Raw genomic sequence first — 10,632 nt, forward strand, 5'->3', positions numbered from 1 at the left:
TTTCTTTCTTTCTTTCTTTCTTTCTTTCTTTCTTTCTTTCTTTCTTTCTTTCTTTCTTTCTTTCTTTCTTATCCCCTTACAGCCTGGTTCATTTTAGAATCAGTAGAGGGACAGTTTCCCCAGGAGACACCTTGTTTATTTGCAGCTTTTTAATAGTTGTAATTTCTTATGTGCTCAAAACTTTGGCATGCAGAAGAAGCATTTTTGAACAAATTAGTTCTTGCTAAGTTTTTCATAGTAGAAATAAGAAAAATGGTTGCAGTGTGTGACACTCTGTTTTTATTTACCTGTCAGAGCATCCTGCTTTGTCTATATTGCCAGTCATGTATCCTCTGCAATCAGATAACCAGCTATCTTATTTAAGGATAAGATTTAAGGTTCTTTGAAGATATTGCCCATCAATCAAATATTCAAACATTAACATATATGTTTGTATTTCCCTTGTATCTTATAAAACTAATATTCTTATATTTTTGAACATTGGAAATTTCTATTGTTCAGAAGTTAGAAGAAATCATCTATTTTATTCTTAATTTTAGGGAACAATTGGATTTCATGATGGAGACCCATTGGTAAGACTTTTCTTATTAATACAATTTGACTTGCAATTCTTTCTTATTAGCATATAATAATATAAAACAATGGGTTTAACCATGATGTTTTATACATGTGTTCAAGACAACAGTTTTAATTTAAAGACCACATAGTCTTCTGATGATCTCCCTTTAAAATGATCTGACTGGAATATACTAGACTTCCGTGTTTCACTTTAACTTATACTGTAGAGCCATGTGGGACTTGAGGCTTCTGCAGTTGCAGGCTGTGTTAGGTTTCTTACTAGAGAAGGATTTCTGTCTCTTTTCCAGCCTTTGGCTTTCTGCTTGCAGTGTGAGTTCTCAGCAGAGGGCTCCGGTGCTGGGAGATGGTTTATGTTTACTTAGAGGAGTCAAATGTTGGTGGTCAGCGGCTCTGATGCAATTTAGGTCCCCGTGGTGAAAGGTTGTGACCTCAGGATAGGGCTGTTTCAATATGGAAGAAAGAAACCAGACAAGGCCATGGTATAATCACTGTCAAGAATTTCATTTCTTTTATTAAATCTGAGATAGATATGACAAACTATTAACACATAACAGGCAGAAGATGAGTATATGGCAGGGTATCTATTGAATGCTTTGCACTTTTCTCTATTTAAAAGAAAAACAAAGGAAAGAGATATTGGCAGTTATTTAATGATTATTATTGGTTTGGGGTTTCCTTGGGAAAAAAATCCCATCTTATCACAAAATGGGTACTCTAGTTTATCTCTCTTCTTCCTTCTCTCTTTCAGTGCCCCAATTCCTGCCCACCAGGTCGCTCTGGATATCCAGGCCTACCAGGCATGAGGGTAAGAATAATTTTGTTATTCTATCCTCAAGAGGATTATATAGAGAGGAAGAGAGGAGCTTCTAACCATGGATCTTAGATGGATTAGTCACGTCTGCTTTGCTTTCTCTGATCTAACCATGGATCTTAGATGGATTAGTCACGTCTGCTTTGCTTTCTCTGATCTAACCATGGATCTTAGATGGATTAGTCACGTCTGCTTTGCTTTCTCTGATCTAACCATGGATCTTAGATGGATTAGTCTCGTCTGCTTTTGCTTTCTCTGTCTGTGGTTCAAATTCCACCTGGAAATTCTAACCAGCGCCCCTGGCAGGCCCCTACTGAGGTGCATATGCTTAAAGAATGTCTGTCTGTCGTTCAGGAAGGAAATGCCCATGGCATGCACTGGGCCAGGAAACTTGAGCATGAAGTCCAGGGCCAGACGTTTGCCTTCTATGGGGAAGATAGTGGTAGAGATATGGAGGGAGACTGTATATACATTTTGTATATGTGAATTTGACAATGTTCTTTTAAAAAAAAGAATTGGGAAAACTGTATAGAATAGACTTTTCTAAAGGTGGTTTTCTCCCACTTTGCCATTATGATTCTTCAAAATTGTCTATTTAGAAAAAAACCCAAACAACAACAACAAGAACAACAACAACAACCCCAAATAACCAAAAAACAAATCCTGGCAATAAATAGCTTTCCCTACCAGTCTCTGAGTCTAACATGATTCTGAGAAATTCCAGACCCTTCCTGTTCTGTTATGATCTAGAAGGCCCTGAGGCAAAAAGGTTTTCCAAAATGTTTTCTTTAACTGCATTTTGGTGGGTTCCCAGACTGTAGGAGGTTTAGGCCTGCATTAGAGGCTTCATTTTACAAAAGACCAGAGAGAGGCTGAAGTTCTAGCTGAGCTGTGTGCCTGTTGCTACTGTTCCCAGCCTGGGAACCATTGGCACAGGTGGGGACCAGGAAGAAGCTGACCACGGTGGGGTGGGGTGGGGTGGGGCAGAAGAAGTTTGAAAGTGGTCACCAGAGAGCAAGGGATAGCTGGGTCAGCTTCTGAAAACGTTAAGTTACTGGTGCTGAGGAAGACTGAAGGCTTTGAATCTAACCCTGGGGAGGGAGCAGGGTCAAGGGGAGAGAAGGCAGGTACCAGTGTGGTGTGTTGCTGAGCTGGATAGCAGAGCGGCTGTTGGTCTAGAAGAGAATTCTCCTCTTACCCAAAGCTAATGCTTATCATAAAAACCAGTCACATAGTGTACATGGGGCTATAAAGTCACAGAGGCAGAGTTGAGCTTTGTGACATAATCTGTTTTGTAGTATTTTAATACAGATTTAGGGAGGCAGAACAATGGTGTGAGCCTTCTGACCATTTTTGGTGTCAAGCCCAGAGCAGCTTCATTTCTTTGTATCTGTTTTCATATTTGTTAGGGCCATAAAGGGGCGAAAGGAGAAATCGGCGAGCCAGGAAGACAAGGACACAAGGTAAGGAAAGGGCATTTAGTAGGTCACTGTGACTATAGTGATTATTTTCACTACAAGAAATCATAATGAACAGGAAAGTGTGATACTCTACTCTTAGGCAAGTAAATTCTTGGTGTATTCTAAGGCTAATACTCTAAACTGTTCAGTTATTGAAACGACAAAGAAAATATTAGAATTTTTTCTATTTTCTCACATACTGATTACATTTTCTATCTCAAGTATATCATATTTAGATTTTTTTTTTAAATCGAGGTTGGTGACAAACATGTCACTAGTTACTTTAATTCCCCGAGGTTTATGATAATTGTACAGTTTTCAAAGTGTTTTGAGAGTAGGAAACACAAGATCTGGTAGATAACTGGTTTGGATGTGAACTAATTCTTGAGCTATGAACTAACTTGTCTCTTTCTGACCTCATTTCACTGTAACTTAGGTTTGAAGGAGCTGGAACTTAGCGATGACATTTTATCATTGGGATAGAAATATGGAATCAATATAGCACTGGGGATGAGGGGCCCCCACCAAAAAAAGTTGACACTTAAAGCAAGGCAATTTGGCCACCATTTCTTCGTATTATGAGGATATAATAACTTTACTTTCTGCATAGTAGACTCTCAGTAAAATTTATAATATTTAACAAAGTCTCACCACTCTTATTAATGCAGACCTGCAAACTTGTTGACTGTGTCTGTTCTTGTATCTTTACTGGGTTGTAGTAAAATATTAGCCTTCCCCTGCTCCCCTCAGTTATGAGTTGGAGAGGCAATTTATTTTTGAGTAAAATATCTGTGAGTATTAATGCCCTTGAATTCCTTAGCCTAAATCAGTCTGTTGAATAGCCTCACTTGTATAATCATGATAAATAAGCCAGTTTCTGTGCCCTATTACAGTTTGTCAATTATTTTCAGTCTTTTATTACAAAGTCTGTGATTAGTAAAGGTATTTTATGTATCTGGAATGAAATAGCTGAGTTTCTGATGTCAAACTTGAGTAGAATAGAAAAGGAGAACTGCCTGTTTTCCTGCATGCTCATTCTTCCACTGAACTTTTAAAGCTGTAATTTTGAAAATTCCGTTAATATTTATCAAGGACCTGCTCTGTGCCATGGCTTATTCCAAGTTCTGAAAGTTCAGAAGTGAACAAAATTAATGATCAATCATAGGGGAATGACTAAATTAAACATGACATATTAATATATGAGAACACTAGCTCACCACAAAAACAGGCAAGCAAGAACATTCAATTAGACCCAGAGCTAACTCTGAGACGTGTGTGATGAAGCAGGAGTAGACTTCCATTCATCTTAATGCCTGATCCATCTCTCTGTGTGTTGTTGACCCCTTTCCTTTGGAGAGCTGTCTCTGCTTTCACCCACAGGACTTAGGATGAGAACTGCCAATCAGAGTGCTTTTCCCCTATGCTCAAGAAAATTCTATTTTGGGTGACCACAGATTAATTATATGGAATGTAAAATGTGCTTTTGGTCTTTGTGTGGGAAACTTACATTTTTTTAAATATGCAATTAAACAAATGTTCACTTGATGCTGAACAACATTCCTTTAGTTCGCTTGACAAGTTTTGTACCTCCTTAAACTTTAAGTGGTGACTTTCAAAATTAATATGAGGAGACAGGAAGACAGTAGGCCATTGATGATTGAGCCACGGAAGGGCTCAGCCTGAAGGGACAATGCAGTGTTAGTAAGGGCCTGGGCTCCATTCCCATTCAGACCTACAGTCTGGCTTTGAATGTATCCTATTCATTAACTAACGAAGATTTGAAACCGTTCCTGTGGATACAAGAGTGACTAGTGAAATCCTAACAAGACGACGGTCTTGGCATCATTATGCTGCACTTCAGTATCCATGCAAAATACAGTAAAAATGATAATAAATAGCGCCTACAAAACCTGTCCTTTAAAATGTGCAGTTATTGATTAGGTGGGTGCTTTTTATCTGCAGGAGAAACGTTTAATTCAAACATGTCGCTCCAAGTTTTATGGAGAAATCTATGAGAACTATGCCATATCCTGATAAGGAAATTTACAAGGGACTATTAATCAGTGTTGTTAATACAGTGACTCGATAGCTGTGCTGGACAAACAAGCAGTATGCATTTAGCAATATTCACGTGGGGCTGGAGAGATGGCTCAGCAGCTAAGAACACTTGCTGTACTTGCAGAGAGGGCCCTGGTTCAGGTGCCTGCATTCACGTGGCAGTTCAATGCAGTTACTGGCAACTTGGTGCCCTCTTGACCTATAGGCACCATGTCTTCATCATATAAACACCTAATAATTTTACTTCCTGCATAGTGGACTCTTGCTCTTAGGCGATTGTATAATGTTTTACAGTCATACCACCCTCACTAGTGTAGGTCTGCTAACTTGTTGACTGTGTCTGTGCGTGTCTTTACTAGGTTGACACATGTAAAAGAAAGTATATACATCTCTGATAGCACTCGCCTAGGGATTATCTGTTCCACGAAAGAGTAATTGCAGTACTGTGGGCCTGCCTCATCCAATGTCTATCCTAAGTTCTAGTAGAATCTGGATTTAATTCTGGTATAAAGATTTTCCTAACTCACTTAAGTCCCAGGGCCTGAGGGTTGGCTCAGTGGGTAGAGATGCTTGCCTGCAAGCCCTCTGTAGTTTGATTCCCTAGAATCCGTGTGCTTGCAGGAGAGAACCAAATCCTGTATGTTGTTCTTTGACTTCCACAGATGCACGTAGCATGCACATGCCTGCTCTGAATAAATAAATGCAAAAAAAAATAAAGTGAAACACAATCTAGGTTTTTGTACTAAATGCTTAAATGTTACCTATTAATACAGCCGTTAAATTTTCTGGGTGTGCTTGTGTTTACTGTGTGTGAAAAAAAACTTGTAAACATAAGGTAGAATCGATGGAAATTATCAAAAAAATTATATTTATATGAATAATTATTAAATGTGATATAAAATTATAAGCAAGAAAAATGAGTCAATAAACTATAAGGCAATAATTAAATGACAGAATTGATATTAATATGTAATAAAAGTAAATAATTTTTCTCATGAATAATCTCACTGTTATGAAAGAATTGTTAAAAACTGTATTTAGTATCTTCTCAATCTGTAGAGATGCATTTCTGCAAGAGAAGTCAGCTCTCTCTCTCTCTCTCTCTCTCTCTTTCTCTCTCTCTCTCTCTTTCTTTCTCTCTCTCTCTTTCTCTCTCTCTCTCTCTCTGCTGAACTCAGAGCTTTGGTATGCCCAACAAGTGATCTACCATTGGGTTATATCAGAATTTATAAAATGGGAAAAAGTCTAAACAACAATTAGATAATATGAGAGAAGATCCCAAAAACAATTTAAAGAAACTGGCAAACACACACACATCACACACGTGCGACATACACATCAGATGAGCAGCATAAAGCCAGAGGCTCACCAGCTGAGGCACATTTTCCAGCCTATACAGAAAGTATTCGATATTCAATATATGATATTGAAAGTGTCTTATCACCACAGTAAAGATACATTTTAATAAAAAATAAATGATTGGTAAATTTTCTTTACATGAAATTAAACTATGGAAGGATTCAAAGGGAATATATATGAATACTCATATTTCTATAAAATGGTGAAAATGGCCATTCTATGAACCATCCTATGTATAACCTATGAAAGAACTGATTCGAATGCATCACAATTATAAATGGTATAAAATTATGATAAGAAAAGCCAAAGTGTAAGTTGTAACACAATGTTTTATGAATGTAATTCTATTGCCCCAGTAACACTCTGGCACAGGGACTTGCAACTTAATGGATGTTGCAACAACACCCTTGTCCTAGGCTCTCCTTTTCTTCTTCCTTCTCTCTAGAAAACTTTGAAAGAAAGCTTCCAAGTAGTATGTTTTTTTGGTGTCACTTTGTGTACCTATTTCTGTGCTCTGAGTATGATGCAATTAACATGAGCTCTCTGTATAACTGAACAAAACACAGTAGAGCACTCTGGGGGATGTCAAATGCACTTCAAGTGTACTGAGCAAGACTCGGCCGATTCCTAGATTCCTTTGCTAGAGGAACATTCATTGTGATTCTCTTTTTTCCATTTTAGGGTGAAGAGGGTGACCAGGGGGAACTGGGAGAAGTTGGCGCTCAAGGACCTCCAGTAAAGTATTTTTTTTTTATTGTTTACCAAGATTAAGCCAATCTTTTAAATGATTAGGTATTTACCTCTTTTAGTATCTGGATTAATAGCAGTACATTATATGAATTCAACACTCTCTGTTTCCATTCAGACAGCAGTAGGCAGTCACTACTTTTTATAACAAGAGAGGCCCTATTGCACCTTCAAGACATTTTGTTGGTTTTTGTTTAAACAGAAATGTTCTATGTAAAATTATATGTAGGCTCCAGGAATTCATAACCTGACAGGGAAATGGCAAGCCCAAGAGGACACTCCATTTAAATTTCAGCAGTGCTATGGATGGACAGAAGAAAACATCTTATATCCATTGAACACACAGTGGGTTTATAATCCATGGGACGACTAGAATTCATTCTGGAAGACATCCCTATCTAGAATGCTCTTAGTGGCTCATTACCATGTCTCTCAGTGCACAGTCCCACAACTGCTACGCTATTGAGTAAGACAGTTGGACATGAGCATACTTCATTTTAGGATGCTTGCTTGATTGGGATTAATGTTAGTTTTGTACCAAGTGAAAGCATAGTTGTTAACTCCTTTGTCTAAATTATAGAAATAGTAACTGTTGAAGATTCCTTAAACATTTGAAGCTTACAGAAGTGCAGACTATGTAAAGGCTACCACCAAAGAGACAAAGAAGACAAACTCAGGGTCTCTTTAACTACACTGCTTTTGCCTCAGGACTAGTCTTTTGTAAACAATTATTTATTTATTTTATGTGTATGAGTGTTTTGCCTGCATGTATGTATGGTACCGTATGCATGCAATGCCTTGGAGATTCCTTAGAATTTGAGTTATAGATAGTTGTGAGGTGCCATGTCTAGGTGCTGAGAACTGGACTCAGGTCCTCTGCAAGAGAAGCCAGTGTTCTTAACTGCCGAGCCATGGCTCCAGTCCCCAGGACTAGTGTTTACGTGGAGTAAGTGAGGCTCTGCATCTCAGTGTTTAGCCAGAGTTTAAGAATAAAAGTCATGTTTATGAGCATCTAGAAATGGCTTCTTCCTCTGGGCCATATGAAACCTTCAAGAGAACTTTGTGGAAGAGTGCAATTATCTTCACCAGAATCTTGTCTTCCCTGAGCCTTTGCTAGAGGCATTAAGGAGCTGGGTTCTCACTCCATGGGTTATAGTACCCCAGTGTAGTGTATATGCTTTTAATTTGTTGGCTCTGATGAAAATTAGGTGTAGATTTATGTATTTTCAAAACAATCCATTCTCAAAGATTATGGATTTATATTGTGTAGCTCAAAGGGTCCACTGAGAGTTACTGTCAGCGTCTGCTGAAATCTTGGTGTTTGGGAGGAAATATGTCCAAATGTTTCTGAAATTCACAAATTTTTATATCTGAGAGTACAAGCACACTTATAAAGCAGCATACAGATTTATAAAAATAAAGTTTCTATTATATATTTGTACAACTAGCAGTCCTTGTAAGAGCTTATTCCTAGAGTTCCTGTATCACTGGTACTTTTTATTATTTTATTGTGTGTACAGGAATTACTTACAGCGCCATCAAATGAGCTGGATAAACAAGGACAGCTTAATCCGATATGACCACATTTCGCTTGAAGTTGTTAATCTAGGTTGGCTCATATTGTACTGGGGAATTTCAGACCATTTCTGATTGACCTACAGAGAATTTGTGACTGAGTTAGATAAAGGAAGGCTGGTCCTGGAACTGTGTCATCTTTTCCAAGTGTGAAGATGAACACTATAAGCACTCTAAAGCACCTTTAATGATAAGCCAATTTTGAAAGTTGACAGCTGTCTAACATAGCTGACTGCTCACAGAGCACCCACTCACAGTACCCGAGAAAGCACCCAGGTTCACCCTTTATCAGGTGGTTCATGAAAAACCCTCTGCCATGGGACTAGCAACATTCCACTACTGAAAGAGGTGCTCAAACTCACGCTACTCCTCACACTTAGACTTATTCACTCCTGTGTGTGTGGTGAGTGCTCACTATATCACGTTGGAATCCAGAACACCCTTTATCATAGGAATATCATAATAAATCCTGGTGACCAGTGGCTGATGGACAGCCAGGCTCTGTTTCTGCCATATAAACATTTATGTGTTTGAATGGAACGGCCTGCCTTTGGTAGTATAGATTTGTAGGTAGCTATTATTTTAAGGGTTACAACAGTGTTACCCCTGACACACCTCAAATTAGGTGGAAAGGGTAGTTTGGGTTCTGGTGATGAGTTTAAAAATGTCAAAAATATTGTCTCAGTTGTTCCTACTTACCATTTTGGTTATCTAACATTGTGTCAACTCAATTTGCATAAAGTTGTGTAGAATTTTACTAAAGGGTTTTAAGCATTTGAACTTTACTTTGACTTTTCTTTTTAAGCCAAAAATGTTTTCCTTGTGCTATGGACATTTTCTGATGTCTCTTTTCATTATGATGACATACTTCTGGATTAATATCTACAAAAAGACTTTTAAGAAATGTGTGCTTTCGCTGAAACCATTTACTGCCCCCTCTTTCACTTTTCCAGGGACCTCAGGGTCTGAGAGGCATCACTGGCATAGTTGGAGACAAAGGAGAAAAGGTAAGATATCTATGATAAAGTCATAGTATAAAAGTGATCTCGGGGCTGCTGAGATGGCTCAGTGGGTGAGAGCACCCGACTACTCTTCTGAAGGTCCCAAGTTCAAATCCCAGCAACCACATGGTGGCTCACAGCCACCTGTAATGGGATCTGATGCCCTCTTCTGGTGTGTTTAAGGACAGCTACAGTGTACTTACATTAAATAAATAAGTAAATAAATAAATAAATCTTTAAAAAATAAGTGATCTCACCTCTATTACCATCACTTGTTAGTTTATAATCTATACGTTTATTTATTTTTGTCATTCTTCATAAAGCAGTTTTGTAATTATTGACAATAATAAGAAAACTATGTGTAATTGTTAACTATAGATATAACCCAAATATTTTTTGGTGGAATTTGCGGTGTAGAACCCATGGGCAGAGGGGAGTCCTGTCTTAGGTAAGTTAGAGTAAGTGGGGGTGTAATATTTGAGTTTTGTCAGTATTTGTAAGCAGTACTCATAAATAACACTGACACAATGCTGGCAGACTTCAGCTCCAGCAAGGCAAAGACAAGATGGAAAGAGAGAGGCAAGGGAAAATATTGTATCTCCTATGATCCTGGGATTGTGTTAGTCGCCCTGCCGCATCCATACAGTTATGACCACAGTCACTGGCCTGTCCTTGACTAGAAGTTAGGTTTTCCTGGCTTTTCTGGTGCAAGGAGCCTGCAAGCTCAGGAACAGGTTTACATTAAGAAAGAATTCTTATTTCTTCCTTGGAAGGCAGGTTAGTAAAATTTGACTATAATGCAATCAAGAAAGACACACAGCTACAGTCACGCAGGACAAGGAAGCTCCACTCAAAGCAAGGGCTTAATCTTTTTTTTAAAAATATTTTTATTAGGTATTTTCCTCATTTACATTTCCAATGCTATCCCAAAAGTCCCCCATACCCCCCCCCCCACTCCCCTACCCACCCACTCCCACTTTTTGGCCCTGGCGTTCCCCTGTACTGGGGCATATAAAGTTTGCAAGTCCAATGGGCCTCTCTT

General features: G+C 38.4%; 1 protein-coding gene across 2 annotated transcripts in view; it reads left to right on the forward strand.

Annotated features, from left to right (window-relative positions):
- Positions 1–10,632, forward strand: part of Col9a1 (collagen type IX alpha 1 chain) — a 75,992-nt gene that overhangs the window by 29,876 nt on the left and 35,484 nt on the right. For both annotated transcript variants that reach the window (XM_021157330.1, XM_021157337.1), the window contains 5 exons: positions 540–572; positions 1,328–1,384; positions 2,800–2,853; positions 6,949–7,002; positions 9,543–9,596. In XM_021157330.1, coding sequence (XP_021012989.1) covers positions 540–572; positions 1,328–1,384; positions 2,800–2,853; positions 6,949–7,002; positions 9,543–9,596 — 252 coding nt within the window. The remainder of the gene's footprint in view (positions 1–539; positions 573–1,327; positions 1,385–2,799; positions 2,854–6,948; positions 7,003–9,542; positions 9,597–10,632) is intronic.

The sequence above is a fragment of the Mus caroli genome, chromosome 1 (genome assembly GCF_900094665.2).
Source record: "Mus caroli chromosome 1, CAROLI_EIJ_v1.1, whole genome shotgun sequence".
Lineage (NCBI taxonomy): Eukaryota > Metazoa > Chordata > Mammalia > Rodentia > Muridae > Mus > Mus caroli.